The sequence below is a fragment of the Sinocyclocheilus grahami genome, unplaced genomic scaffold (assembly GCF_001515645.1).
Source record: "Sinocyclocheilus grahami isolate Dianchi unplaced genomic scaffold, SAMN03320097.WGS_v1.1 scaffold664.1, whole genome shotgun sequence".
In the NCBI taxonomy this organism is placed as follows: Eukaryota; Metazoa; Chordata; class Actinopteri; order Cypriniformes; family Cyprinidae; genus Sinocyclocheilus; species Sinocyclocheilus grahami.
In genome coordinates this window covers 460,454-476,004 of record NW_015505843.1, presented here as the reverse complement: position 1 = coordinate 476,004, position 15,551 = coordinate 460,454, and the positions used below count along the sequence as shown (strand labels likewise).

General features: G+C 35.7%; 2 protein-coding genes across 3 annotated transcripts in view; both read left to right on the top strand.

The window, feature by feature from the left end:
* Positions 1 to 12,893, top strand: part of LOC107558900 (Scm like with four mbt domains 1) — a 30,170-nt gene extending 17,277 nt beyond the window's left edge. The window contains exons 11-21 of the mRNA XM_016242600.1: positions 4,015 to 4,141; positions 4,379 to 4,492; positions 4,621 to 4,663; positions 4,746 to 4,816; positions 4,947 to 5,086; positions 5,698 to 5,807; positions 6,051 to 6,226; positions 6,624 to 6,802; positions 7,923 to 8,134; positions 10,115 to 10,241; positions 11,577 to 12,893. Of these exons, the coding sequence (XP_016098086.1) occupies positions 4,015 to 4,141; positions 4,379 to 4,492; positions 4,621 to 4,663; positions 4,746 to 4,816; positions 4,947 to 5,086; positions 5,698 to 5,807; positions 6,051 to 6,226; positions 6,624 to 6,802; positions 7,923 to 8,134; positions 10,115 to 10,241; positions 11,577 to 11,717 (1,440 nt within the window). The 3' untranslated portion in view covers positions 11,718 to 12,893. The remainder of the gene's footprint in view (positions 1 to 4,014; positions 4,142 to 4,378; positions 4,493 to 4,620; positions 4,664 to 4,745; positions 4,817 to 4,946; positions 5,087 to 5,697; positions 5,808 to 6,050; positions 6,227 to 6,623; positions 6,803 to 7,922; positions 8,135 to 10,114; positions 10,242 to 11,576) is intronic.
* Positions 12,894 to 14,194: 1,301 nt separating this feature from the next.
* The window catches only part of stimate (STIM activating enhance), a 13,529-nt gene continuing 12,172 nt past the window's right edge, over positions 14,195 to 15,551 (top strand). The window contains exon 1 of one of the 2 annotated variants that reach the window (XM_016242595.1): positions 14,195 to 15,156. In XM_016242595.1, coding sequence (XP_016098081.1) covers positions 14,985 to 15,156 — 172 coding nt within the window. In that variant the 5' untranslated portion in view covers positions 14,195 to 14,984. The remainder of the gene's footprint in view (positions 15,157 to 15,551) is intronic. The other variant, XM_016242594.1, reaches the window with a different exon arrangement.

Below are 15,551 nucleotides of genomic sequence, written 5' to 3'. Positions count from 1 at the left end.
TTCCCCATTTTAACAGCTAGAAACAGACACTGAGGCTTAAGGCTTTTGGACTTTGCCAAACATAAACCCATCTGGATGAGAAATCAATAAATGCGATTTATCCTTTTATTTTGATCTGGTTTCCAGGTGTTTTCTTGACACCAGTTTGTGGTAATATACTGTGGTCTTAGTCTGGGAGGCACTATTTGACCTCTTTGGACCTTTGTTGCTTTGAGCACTCACATATCAAAGTGTTTATTGTTAATTCTCCTTTACGCCTCACATGCTTCTAATTGTCAATCAACATACTGATTAGTTCATCATTTGAATTGCCATTGGGGTTCTGTTTGTGATTTACCTCAAAGTTAAAACCTTTTTTGTAATCTATATGTATATTAGGGACCTAGTCAGGCAGTTGACAGTTTCTCAGGTGCACTCGTTGACCTTTGTGTGGTCGTGTGTGTGTGTGTGTGTGTAGGGTTCCAAGGTCAGGACTTTGACTGGGCGGACTATTTGAAGCAGTGTGAAGCTGAAGCAGCCCCTCAGCAGTGCTTTCCTCCAGTGAGTTTCTCTTTCTGCATATTTAAAGATGGGGCAATTGCATGACACGAATACATTAAACACATTAAACACATTACAAATACAATAAAAATTCAATTTTTACATTAAAAATACATAAAATGATTAAAATACACCTCTTTCATGGTTAACTATAGGGATGCACGATATTGGATTTTTGCCGATATTCGATTTGTCGATATTTTCCAACTCATTTTGGCCGATACCAATACCGATATATTCCCCTTTGTTTGGAAACAACACCAAGTCTCTACTGTGCAGAAGTTATAAGCAAAATATTTTTAATTTTGGTTAGTTTTTAACAAGAAATTATTTGTTAGAATTAAATAAACAATAATGAAGGTTTATTGACAGTACATTGTATAAATAAACTATATATCAGTCGCTGCATTTTTCCCCCAGAAACATGCAGTGTTAACCCTTACATTTTATTTTAAGATTTAACATTTGTAGATGGTTTAAGGCAAATGAGTTGTAAAAATTTTGAAAATCTTTTAGAGCTTATTATTTGTTTAAAAAAAATAAAACATATTACACATTAATTAATAAATCGTATATATAAAATTATTTAATTTTCAAGTGTCATGTTTGTGATTTTTTTTAAATGTAAGTTATAGCTTCTGACCTTTAAATCAAAACATACTCATTATTTTATGACATCAATTACTGCTTTATTTTATCAGAAACAGTCTAAATGTTACTTGTGTAGGCTATTTTGCTTTTAATTTAATTAGAAGTAGGCCAAAGGCGCCCCCTACAGATTAAAACTCCTTACCGAATGGGCATTAGGACCTGGGGGTGGCTGCGGCTGCACGTGCTATTACTGTTTACTCTATCATACACCAAACACGTCATTCTGTGCCTGCTTTCACAGATTAAATGCAGCGATCCAAAAGAGTGAATCTAATCATCATTCCAGACAAAACATTGCTTAAAGAATGAGCCACTATGCTGACTTGATCTAATCGCTAGCACACCCTGAGCACATGTGAGTTAACATATTCCTCTTATCGGCAAGACATATCGGCATAATTTTTCATATCAGCAGATGCCAATATTTACATTTAAAGCCATTATCAGCCGATTCCGATATCAGTCCGATAATATCGTGCATCCCTAGTTAACAAGTTTTACATTTTTGAATTGTTGAAAGCTCATTTTAATTTACAAAAATCACAAATTGAAGCATGACATTTTTGGGGGGTGGAAATGAAGTTTGACTTTGACCTTATGAATCAGTTAATTGAAGAAGTCTTTTAAAATGTCATGTTATTAGACTTTGAATAATTTGACTGATATTAAATTGTAAGACTTAATATTTTTCTTTTTTTTTATGTTGACACATGTATTCATTTTTTTTAAGATAATGATTTAAAAAAACTGGATTTTTTTCAGCATGTTAAATTTATGCATGTGGTTTTCTGTACATTACCGTTCAAATGTCTCTTATGCTCACCAAGGCTGCATTCATTTGATCAAAATATGTAATTTATTCCAGTCATGGCAAAGCTGAATTTTCTGCAATCATTACTCTAGTCTTCAGTGTCACATAATCCTTCAGAAATCATTCTAATATACTGATTTGCTACTCAAGAAGCATTTATTATTATACATTTGTTTCAGAGCTGCTTAATATTTTTCTGGGGGAAAAAATCATATTTTTTCAGGATTCTTTGATGAATAAAAAGTTCAAAAGAAACTAGAAATATTTTATATCATTTTAAAATGTCACTTTTGATCAGGTTAAGATAGGGATGTACGATTATCATGATTTTTGATTATGGACGATTAAAATGTCTCCACTATCTGCTTTTGAAGAAATATTGTACTATTGTGCTACAGCGCACATTCTATCAGTTGCAGTTTTGGCACCTCCATCTCAATATACTGTACAACGCCACATACATTCACATCAAATGTTAACTCAGTGGTAGAGATACACTCACGGAACGCTGCACTTCACAATCACAAAAGTATTATTTGCATGTGCTTTAAAGCCTTGCCGGTTAAACATTTCATTTGCGTGCTGTTCTGACATGTGCTTTTTGCGCGTACACCTGAAGCACGTGCACACTAAAAAGCCTGTCAAACAGCGCCTGATTACTGGACTAAGTTATATTACGTCTGATTGTGGTAATACTGTAAAAAAAACAAAAAACATATACATATAAACACAGTTGGTTATGTCTAAAGTGAAAGTAAACCGTTGCAACAGAAAATGGATGTGTGTGTGTATATTAGCAAACTAATAGTTCTAAACATGCTGCCGATTGTCATTAAAGTTAGGGCTGTCGCGGTGAGGGAATTTCCCTTGCGGTAATTTTGAGTGCCTCAATAGCGCGGTATGCGGTATTACCGCCATATATATATATATATAGGCATAACCTTACGGAAAAAGAAAAACACGCAAAAATCGCTGTTGCTGCGGTTCTTGCATTCCTCTGCAGTTTGCTCGTCAATAGCGCGGTATTGCGGTTATCGCGACAACCCTAATTAAAGTTCACCCAAAAATTTTAATTCTGTTGTTATTTACTCACTCTCATGCTGTCCTAAACCTGTATTAATTTCTTTCTTGTGCTGAACACAAATAAGATTAAAGAATGTAGGTAACCACAGTTGCTTGCTGGTCCCCATTGACTTTGATAGTAGGAAAAAAAAATACTATAGAAGTCTCTGGGGACCAGCAACTGTTTGGTTACCCATATTCTTCAAAATAAATGTTATGTTCAACAGAAGAAAGAAACTCATTCAGGTTTAAAAAATACCTGAGAGTAAATGATGACAGCATTTTAATTTTTGGGTGAACTATCCCTTTAATGTTAATAAAACAACAAAACACAGAGAAAAATCACTCACTGCTCTTGACTGAAGAGCTTTAATACACTTTAATACAGTTGTTTGTTTGAATAAGAATCAATGTATAATTTATACAGTATATAATAGTACTGTGTAATTTATACAGTATATAGTGTTTTATTTTTATATTTGTTATTTTGGTTTCTTGAATGCTACTGCTAAAACACCTACTGTACCTGAAAAATAAAGCATCTTTGTTTTTATTTGTTTAATAACAAAGATAAAATAATGACAGATTTTTGTCTTCACCCTCTTTGGCCTAAATATCTGCCATTCTTTTTTATTTTATATTTTGTTACCTTGTAAGGCTTTGTTTTTAAAATAGGGAAATTAGTTTGGCTGTACTGCTCAGACAACTTGCAAATGAGCAAAACCAACAAAATGACAAAGAATCATGATAAAATCGTGAATTGGGATTTTCTGGAAAAAAATTGTGATATATTTTTTTTTATATATATATTTGCTGAATAAAAGTATTAATTTCTTTCAAAAAGATTAGAATTTCTAGAGATTTCTAGAGACTTCTTCAAATCTCAGTTATTGATGGCTTTTTGTCGCTGATGTGACTTTCTGACATTGACTTTTTAAACTTCCTTGTAGGACCCTTTTGATCAGTGCATTAAAGAGTCCATGATGCTGGAGGCTGTCAACCCACTCTGTCCTGAAAACATTCACGTAGCAACTGTTATCAAGGTCAAAGGTCAACACATGTGGATTCGTTTGGAAGGTGTGACATCAACACTCCTTTTTTTCTGCAGTATGGCAGCTGTGAATGAGCAAAAATAATTTTGCAGTGTTTCCTTGGACTGGTTCCAGAGGAAACTAACAAAACAGAGTCCCTGATTAAAAATAGCAAGACCACTAATGGACTAATATAAGACTGGGTTTAACCCTTTATAGACATCACGGGTCAGTAGGCATGAGGATTAGTCTAATTTATCTCTCCCTCCCGCTCTTTGTTCAGGTCTGAAGCAAGCCATCCCAGAAATCATAGTTCACACAGACTCCATGGATATTTTCCCAGTGAGCTGGTGTGAGACCAATGGCTATCCTCTTCATCACCCCTGCAAGCCCAGAGGTCAGTTTTACAGCACAGACTTCTCAGTGCCAAGGTGCTGTGTACACAAATTACCTTATAAATTTATATTTATATTTGATATTGGCTTGTTAAGAGACTCAAATGTATATTTTATGTGTTCTTTGCAGTGGAGAAACAGAGAAAGGTTGCAGTTGTTCAGCCAGAGAAACAGTAAGTAAGACACAAAAGCTTTTGAATTAAATTCAAGTAGTTTGGATTATGGAAAAACACTAATTTATCTCTTTGATCACAGCCGGGTACCATCCAAAGACTCCTCACCTGATACTACCAAACAACAGATTAACAGCAGTCAGGCTGAGATCGGTGAGTGCTAGATACATATCTGAACACTGTACACGTGCGTGGTCTTCCTTCTCAGCTGTTTACACAGTCATAAAAGCTCAATGGACTCCAACATGGTACTATTTTAATCTGGTTTGTGTGCCACCAGCAGGCCAGGCGAATGGGAAATACTGTTGCCCCAAGATCTATTTTAACCATCGCTGCTTCTCAGGGCCCTACCTCAATAAGGGCCGTATTGCAGAGCTGCCGCAGTGTGTGGGACCTGGGAACTGTGTCCTGGTGCTGAAGGAGGTTAGCCATAAAAAGATTTGCAATACTATTCAAATTTGTTGCTTCTGATAACAAAATGTAATGAGCAAATGTTATTAATAGTATTTTAAGTCTTAAAACTTCCTATCCTGCTGTATTAAACTATAAAAATAATGTATAATGGTGATATGAGGTGTTTTTAGACATGACAAAAAAGTGAAGCAAAGTGTCTGAAAGCCTGAAACACAGCATACTAGAATGATTTCTGAAGGATCATGTGACCTAAAGACTAGATTAATGGCTGCTGAAAATTCAGTCTTGCCATCTAAGGAATAAATTGTATTTTAAGATTTATTAAAATTATAAATTGAACTAATATTTCACAATATTTCAGTTTTTACTGTATATGTGATCAATTAAATTCAGAATAAATAAATCTCATTCTGCCACATGGACATTACTTTGACCATGTCACATCTGATCATGAAATGTGCAATACAAATCAATGAGAATTGATGTGCTTTTATCTGCATTTTGTAATAGCTTTGAACACGGCTCAAAATCTGGAGTTGAACTATTATATTTTGTTGAGACTTATGAATACCTTAGTTGTGTGTTTGTAATGTTGACCTATTGATCTGTGGCCTGTACAGGTGCTGACGCTGGTGATAAATTCTGCTTATAAGCCCAGTCGAGTGCTGAGAGAGCTGCAGTTGGACCAGGAGGGCCGCTGGCAGGGTCACGGAGAGACACTTAAAGCCAAGTGAGTATATGGTGCCCCAAACATTTCTTTTTTGCAAAAGTAAAGGAAAAAAACTTTTTAAACCTTTAAAGTACCTTTAAAAGGCTGATCAAACGGGTTGTTGAAACAAGTTTGTTAATAAAGTATGAAAGTTATGCATATGCTTTTTATCAAAGTCTATAATAATTTATAATTTAATTATGAACATAATTATGTAACAAGTAGTTTGCTTTTGGTTTTCTGACCAGTCTTTGTGCTTCACAGGTACAAAGGGAAGAGCTATAGAGCGACAGTAGAGATTGTTCGCACTGCAGACCAGGTGGCTGATTTCTGTCGGAAAACCTGCATTAAGCTGGAGTGCTGTCCCAACCTGTTCGGCCCAAGAATGGTTCTGGAGCACTGCTCAGAAAACTGCTCTGTGCTCACCAAAACCAAATACAGTGAGCATCTTTTGTCTATTAATTATCTAATAATTCCTATTATTTTCAACAATTCTGTGTAGATTTAAGTTGTTTTGTTTTATTGCAGTAAAATTATTGTTGTAATACAATATTTTTGTATTGATTTATTTTTTTTAATCAGCATTAATTAAAGGCTGCAAATCATATATATTATCATGATATATAAAAAATGTTTTTGTGTGTGTAATCTTGTATGAACAAGAAATATGCTTTATTGTATTTATGCAAAATATAATTTCTTTTTTATTTGGGGGTGAAATATGACCTGGACAAATTCACCCATGATTTATTTAAATTACATGATAGCATAAATAATGTGCTCTCCTTTACTTGCTGTTTAGTTGGCTCTGTAAAACTAACAGAACCTGTTTTATAGCATATTACTATGGGAAGAAGAAGAGCAGGCGTGTAGGCCGACCTCCCGGTGGACACTCCAACTTGGAGGGAGGTGTGAAGAGACGAGGCAGGAAGAGGAAGAGGAGGAAGCAGCTCTTCGTCCACAAAAAGAGACGTTCATCTGCTTCTGTCGACAACACTCCGGCAGGTTCCCCTCAGGTAACGAGCTACATTACGGTGCAAATGTCTGAGAGCTCTGGTGAAAATGTTTCTATTTTGCATTTTTCTAATTTAATACAAATGCTTCCAATTATAAACATTATCAGCATAATTTGAAGATAACGATAAAAAAATAAATAACATTATTTTATTGTATTTTTTTTAGAATTAAATGCTCAACGTTGCAGATTTTATGATGGGGTGAAATATGACCTGGACAAATTCACCCATGATTTATTTAAATTACATGATAGCATAAATAATGTGCTCTCCTTTACTTGCTGTTTAGTTGGCTCTGTAAAACTAACAGAACCTGTTTTTTAGCATATTACTATGGGAAGAAGAAGAGCAGGCGTGTAGGCCGACCTCCCGGTGGACACTCCAACTTAGAGGGAGGTGTGAAGAGACGAGGCAGGAAGAGGAAGAGGAGGAAGCAGCTCTTCGTCCACAAAAAGAGACGTTCATCTGCTTCTGTCGACAACACTCCGGCAGGTTCCCCTCAGGTAACGAGCTACATTACGGTGCAAATGTCTGAGAGCTCTGGTGAAAATGTTTCTATTTTGCATTTTTCTAATTTAATACAAATGCTTCCAATTATAAACATTATCGGCATAATTTGAAGATAACGATAAAAAAATAAATAACATTATTTTATTGTATTTTTTTTAGAATTAAATGCTCAACGTTGCAGATTTTATGAGTAAATAGTCCAGATTCTTAAACATATTTGCTTAATTTTACATCATAATTTTACATCATAATGTTTTGCTTTTAGTTTATCTCTAGGCTTAATTGGACTCTTGAACCCAGATTTTCAGATGTTTGGACCACACTAAATACAAATCAAATATGTTTAGAGTAACTGCTCAACAAGAACCATCTTCCTCCATCTGTTTTAATGTGGTCATTAGAATGTGAAATGCAGTCTGGTGAAACATTTGCACTCAGAGTAAATGTCATTGCCATTTAGATTCAGCGCATGAGCAGAATTCATATGTTCTACCATCACAACAACAAAATGAACATTTTTGGTCGTTAATATAAAATATATATAAGTTAAACCAAAAGAAGCATTAAACTGGATCTACAGATGCACTAATGTCACTGTTTGGTCTCACAGGGCAGCGGTGATGAAGAAGATCTGGATGAGGATGACTCTCTAAGTGAAGACACAGGCTCTGAACTGCAAGACGAGCTAATGGATGACTCTGAATATTCAGAGAAGAAGTCACAGCCCCCCACACCCTCCCCCTCCCCTCCAGAAACCCCCCGTCCCACACGCAGACGGCGCAAACCTCGCTCACCGACCTGCTCAGATGATGAGAAACAGCAGCGATTTTCAAGCAGGGGTCTGGGGCCCACTTGGGAGCCTCAGCACACTTCCAAGGGGTGGTAAAATGGCTAAAAAAAAATTTAAATAAGACTAAATATGCTTCAGTAAAAGCTAAAACAATTAAAAATCAAGATGTAAGCTGACAAAAGGCAAAAGGCCGTAACTTCGTTTTTGGTCAAAAATTAGTCAATTTCGTTATTTATTTATTTTTTTCGAGAAAATAATGGATTGTCTTAACAGTAACTTCAAAAAGCCCAGGAGAAACCAAGGCAGAACACCGTATAACACCAGTTACCACTCTTGACTTTGTTTTGGAAGACTCAAATTGAGTTACGGTACTCTGCCTTTGTTTAGCCGTACGTCAAGATGAAGTTACTGTGCCGTCCTGGGGTTATACAGTATTCTGCCTTTGTTTTACTGTCCATTAAAATCTGCCGCGTTTAAATTATGGTGTAACTTGTGTATTTTCATACATCTGTCACTGAAGCACTTAGACAAACAAATTAGATTGCTATCTAACTGCTCAATATAACAAAGCTCTGTAAACAAGCATAGACTAGATAATTGGCAGCAAAAAGTAATCGTAAATAATCTTTAAAGGTTTTTTTTTCTTTTTATAATGCAGATTATTCAGTGCCGGCCTGTCAGACTGAGGCTGCCCACTTCTAGTTGCACGTGTGTGGACTTGAATGCCGTGAAAGCGTAGCATGAACACACATAAAATCAGTAACAGTTCGCAATTAAATTCATATCCTACCTTTTCATCTGAGATTTTTAATCCGCAAGCATTCTGAGCATTATTCCTTATTCCTAGTCGTCCTTTTATGCTAGGCTATTTTTATTCAGTTCGATGTAAAAGCAATTAGGCTATGTCTTGCATCCTTTTATGTAGTAAACATTGCAAATACATTGGTTGCAAAATGGTATCCATTCACATGTTTAACTTTTTGTATGGTTGTTAGGTCAAAAAAACAATTAATAGTCACATTGTTATAGCCTATGAGATCATGATCACTAGATTTTATACAGGTGTTACTATAATGATTTTGTAAATGGGGATCAGCAACCAAATATTGATAATGTGGAAGTTGCTGCCTTTTGCCTTAGCGTGACATCTCACTTTTTGCAGACAATGCAAAGGCAGAGTACAGTAACTTCAAAATAGGGGTGAAAATCAAGTTTGAGCTCAAGATTTTTTTGTGTAGATAATTTATTACTAAAACATCTAATTGCCAGATTTCCAGTGTCCTACCTATAATTAATTTGGCTGAACAAATAAAAATCTTTGAAGTCATTTTTCTCAATTGCACACTCCTGCGAGTTAAGGTCATTTGCCTTTGTAGGGCAGCACTGTCATCGTTATTAATGGACCAGTATTCCCACAGTCTTGGGAAACATACATAAATGAGGGATTTTTATTTATTTATTTCCAGACCTGTAAAGGTAATGGAAATTAATAAAATATTAAAAAGACACCTTTTAATAATCTTTTTTGTTTCTAGTAATGTCAAGCCTTAAAATGTTTTATCAGGTATACATTATGAGCAAAAAAAGCTTGAGTGACTAGAAAATTAATGTAAATTCATTGGAAATAAAAAGTGTAAACTGAAGAACATTTAGTTACTGAAGCTTCTGGAATGCAATTATTTTAATTATAATAATTTTAATGAATTATTATTATTATTATAAATATTTATATAACAATTTTAATATTTGAATGAATTTAAATAGATACTTATAGTTTCTGTGAAAAAAATGGAAAGCAGCTTTCATCATAAGTACCACAAATATCACGGGGCTCATCGAATATTGTTTTTGAGGAGCCTTGAAGTCAGAAAAGTTGAAAACTGCTGACTTACAGTATACAAAATATAAACTTTTAACACTTAGGGAGATAACTCTCTTTATAACTAGGTTTTGTACTGTTTTGTGTTTGATAAGTATGCAGTACTGACTGTTTGGCTGTTTCTTCTGAAGAGTCCACGTACTGAAGTTCCTCCGAAGCTGTGTTTGGACAGCAGTCCACTGGAATGGAGTGTCACAGATGTTGTGCGTTTCATCAGGACCACCGATTGTGCTCCACTGGCACGCATCTTCATGGCTCAAGTAATTGAACACACACCTCCAATACATCCATAGCTCCAATACGTTAACATTTTACCATGATGATCCAGTCACAAGTGATCAGGAAATTGCTATTTATGCCCGGTAGTAGTCTCTTGTGAGCACCTTTGATTGGATTTTAAAGAGTTTTAAGATTTTCTGAGTTACACACCTGCAGTAACACATTGTAAGTACAGCGCAAAAATGTAAATGTAAGACAAATTGAGTTTCTTGAAGTATTTGTTTGGGCTTTTATTTTCTTTTACCATTGAACACGTAAGTTTAAATCCCTTGTTTTAGTGTAATGGTTGATTGAAAGGAGAGGTTATTCACTGTTGTCTGGGATGCATCAGGATAACCTGCTACACATGCTACAAATGCAATGTGCACACGAGTTTCTAAATATCTGCAAATGTGATTTGTTTAGAGCCCTGCACATGACAAGCGTAGGAAAAAATGATCATGGCCACAAATTAATAATTTGTTTCCTTGTTTAGGTAAATTGTGGCCTTGTTGTAATAGTTGGTTTCTTCGTTTTTAGATAAATCATGGTCACGTTGTACTAATTTAATCCGTGTATCATTCATTCTTTTCATTTTAGATTTAATATTGAAAATTGAATATTGAAAACGAGAAAACAGAACCTTTTTCGTTTTTCATTTCTTAAAAAAAAAAAAAGTTTTGATTGATTTTTAATTTTTGTGTTCCGAGGTAGAAAAACAAATAAACAGCTTGAATATTCGATTTTTACATGTGGGCGGGAATAAAATGCCCCTTTCTGCTGATTGGTCAGCCGAAGATCAAACCGTGTCGTCATCAGTTCCTCCTCAGTTCTGCGCAGCAGAATAATAGTCCTCCGCTGCTTCAGTTGTAAGAATTCTTAAAGAATTTATTGCAAATCCATTTCTTCTTCAAGCTGAATCTTTGTTTTTCGATTATTTAGAAAAAAATTTAAAACAAAATGGGCACAGTTTTCTAGTTTTTCTTTTTTCAATATTAAATCAAAAATCAAATGAAGGAATGATACACAGATTTAATTTGTAAAACGAGGTAGCAAATTAGTAAGTCATGGGAACAGTTTACATAACGTGAGGGAACACATTAGTGCAGCAAATTAAGTTAAGAATTATTCATTTGTGGCTAGGATATCAATTTCTTTTCTCATGTCTTATGCGGAGCTTTGTAGGTTTGAGTAATTTGATTGCAAAACCTTTTGGGCCCCATTGTAAATACATTGGCATAGATTAAACTACATTTTCTGGCTCACATGCTTATTACTGCTGATTTAGGACCCTACATCTGTATATTTGTCAACTCTTTTTCATTTACCTTTCCTAGGAAATTGACGGTCAAGCGCTGCTTCTGTTGAACCTTCCCACTGTCCAGGAGTGTATGGACCTGAAGCTCGGCCCTGCCATCAAGCTGTGCCATCACATCGAGCAGGTCAAGCTAGCATTTTACCAACAGTTTGCCAGCTGAGGGTGACATTCTGTAGAGAGGAGTAGGGCATTTGACATTTTGGGAGACTTTCCTAATGTTTGAAATCTTCCTTTTGCTCTATGGATCATATAACCTTTAAAATCACTTAGCGCTTTAGACGCCTCCTGTACAATAGAGATACTACTGGAGGGGTGTTTTTCAACAGGGTAAATCTGGTACTTGTACGGCTGGGCTCTCCATCTCTAATTAAGCCTGGACTACTGTTAAGTTTGTGGTCTTTTTTTAAAGATTAGTTCAGCTCAGGGTACAGTTAGACCTGAGTCAGAGGAACTAGTCCATTCATGTCTGCAACAATAAGCAAAGTTCTTGTTTCTGAAACCTTTATTAACTGTAGAGCGGATGACAATGCAATTACCTTAAGCACAAAAAAATAATTGCCCATGTACTGTAAGTGGTATGCAAACATGTACATACAGGAGTGTGAATGTAAATACTGTAAATAACCAGATGTTAATTTTAGTGGGACTGCTTTAATGCTCCCATTTCTTTTCGGTTTTCTATAAAAGCTGGGGAATTTTGTAACACAACAGTGCAAAAGATGAGTTTTCTGTAAATACTAATAATCATTTGCTCATTCTAACGATGCATTATTAAATAAAAGTGCAGAGTAATAACAAAAAATGATGAGGTGTTACGGTTAAGACATAAGCACACAAAGATTTCAGGTTATGTCACTTACTGTTATAGGGATAATATTCATAGTGGCAAATCCAGGGTTTATCAACAACACCAAACTGAAGAGTCTTGTACTCTTACAAACATAATATTTTTAATATTAAGTAGAATGCAGCATCTGTGTTCAGATGCATATACTGCATTAAATAATTTCAGGAGCCTCTATGTTGTAATGGTCTAAATAACTAGTTTGGTCTTGCATTTCAAAGCTATGCCCCCACTCAACCAGATAGCATCATTTGTTATGTTATCTATTGATTGTATTTGAATTGATAATGAGATATGCATCAGTCTCCCTTTTCTTGATTTAACAGTCCATTTCCCTTGATACTTCTTCTTTAAGCATTTTGTGCTGGAATGGTGAAAGATGCATTTGAAACCGCGTATTGCCACATTCTGTTTTATTCATTTCCAGGTTTTCATCAGTTTGATTAAAGGTTGATAAAATAATATTGGTTTACTTTTAATTATATATTGGTGGAAAATGTTATTTAAAAGAAAATAAAATGAACAGAATCTTGCCTTTTGGTTTTTTTCTTCAGGGGGTTAATTTAAAGAAAGGGGTTGGGGCAGTGATGACTTTGAAAAATAGATCTATTTGGGTTTATGTACTTTTAATTTTTTTTCTTTGTATTTAAAATATATATTTGTAGACCATAGATATTAATAATTAGGTAGTTGTTTTTGCATTCTGATTATATGTTCTCATGTGTATGCTATTGATTTTAAAGATTTTAAGTGTTTTTGAAAGAAGACTTCTGCTCAGGCAGCATTTATTTGATTAAAAATACAGTAAAACTAATATTGTGAAATATTACAATTTAAAATAATTGTTTCATATATTTTACAATTTTATTTATTTCTGTGATGACAAGGCTTCCTAGCACAAATTCCTAGTATGGGTCACCACACTTGGCTTTCAGTGTTCAGTGTCAACTGAAAATCATTCTAATATAATATTTGATGCTCAGGAAACCTTTCTTCTTATTACTTAGTTATTAGTTTTCAGCATTCTTTGATTAACAGAAAGTTTGAAATATATATTATATTTGATGTATTTACTGATTTTGATCAATTTAATGCATTCATGCTAAATAAAAACAGCAATTTCTTTTGAACAGTAGTTTAAATTTGATTATGCTAATTTATTGTTTGCAATTTTCTATTCAATCTTTTCTAGCAACTGGTCCATTCTGATTCCAGCTCACAAGTGACCAATGGCATTCAGCTTGATTCATCGTGGGAATAAACGTTGATTAAATATGTTAAATAAGTGCATTTCACAATGCAAATACATAAGTTTCGCCATTCAGTAAGCCAGTTCTAAAGCTACTCCCAAATGACGCACTATACACTATGCACTTATACACTACACTTATGCACTACATACATAGTATATACTAGGTACTTATGCACTACATACTCAACCGTGTAGAGTATGAATAATATAAGGTTATTTTGTCATTAATAATTAGAGTCTGATAGCCCCTCCTCCTCCGCTACATAATTAAAGATGCATCAGTTGAGTGCATGAAGTGTCCAACAATCCACACTTCAGTTTTTTTTTTTGTGGTTATTTAAGTGCATCATCTGGGTGGACTTTTCAGTTTGAACACACTAGTTCTACTATTTATACTACAAAACAGCACAGAATAGTACACGAATTGGGACGCACCTTAAGATTTATTAGAATTTCTTGAATTGCACCTGCTGCTACAAGGGATCCCTTAGAACTACATATCCCATCATGCTCTAGTACGACGTGACAGTGATGACGCAGTAGATCGTCGCGTAGTGAGTGTAAACGGCACCTGACTACATGGGAAAAGGAAGTGTCCTGCCTTTACGGATAATATGTGTCTTTACCAGATACGTATGTGACTAGTTTGGACGCAGACCTTCCTGAATCTGCGCAGATTTAGAATCAACTCTTCTCCTGAAAGCAGCGGTGGCCGTTTTTTTTCCTCAGCTGGTTTGCAAACAGGAAGCGCCAGACCGGACTCTCGCTAAAAAACAGCAGAACTAACGTTACGTTACCTGCCTATTATTTGCCTTTCTAAACTAGTTATAAAGGGAAGTGAAGTTTTAAACGCCATACTTTTTGACCTCATTTAACTGTAAAAGTTTAACTGCTTTAATTTAACCACCACAGTTTTTGAATTCTAGCGGCTAACCGCACGCGCTCTATAATAATATAACCGATAAATGTCTCCATGACAGCGTGTGTGTTGTACATAGACTGTATGGTGTTGTAGTATCGACAGCGTCAGCCGCCAACTGCCGTTACACATCTCAGTCTGGACCATGTTTCCTCGATGCTGAAGGAGATGTTTATACAGCACAACCTGCTGACAGATATTAGGTAACTCACAACTGGATGGCTGCATCGAGGTCCAGTCTGAAACACGACAAGTCTGCGCTTCAGTAACCGTGACTGGAGGCTCATAGGAGAGCCTTCATTATGTACCATAGCTGTGTCGCCGTCCTGTCGATCATTCCCACTGCTCGAGACTGATATTTTGTGGCTTTTCTAAATACTCGAGATATTGAAATACCTTTAAGTGTTGCGCAATGGCGGGTGTTGGGGTCAGTGTGCTGTCGCGAGGTCAGCTGCCGTCTGCATCCTCCAACTCCTCTCCCACTGATCCTGATGCCCAGGGCTGCTCCAACGGGGACTTCATGGACTCGTTTGGCATCTTCCTGCAGGGCCTGCTGGGAGTGGTGGCCTTCAGTACCCTTATGTGTAAGTATAGGCAGGGCAACTGTCTTCATTAAAGGAGTAGTTGATCCAAAAAGTGAAAAATTGCTGATAATGTACTTGTCCTCAGGCCATCCAAGAAGTAGATGAGTTTGTTTCTTGATCAGAACAGATTTGGAATAATTTAGCATTACTTGCTAACCAGTGGATCCTCTGCAGTGAATGAGTGCCATCAGAATGAGAGTCCACTCCAAACAGTTGATAAAAACATCACAATAATCCAGTCCATCAATTAACATCTTGTGAAAGAAAAGCTGCATGTTTATAATAAACAAATTCATCATTAAGACAAAATTGCAGTAGGGGTTCAATCTTCAACTGGCTGGCAGGAGCCGCCACTGACAGGTCACGTGACCTGCCAGTGGTTGGTGGCAGCTGCC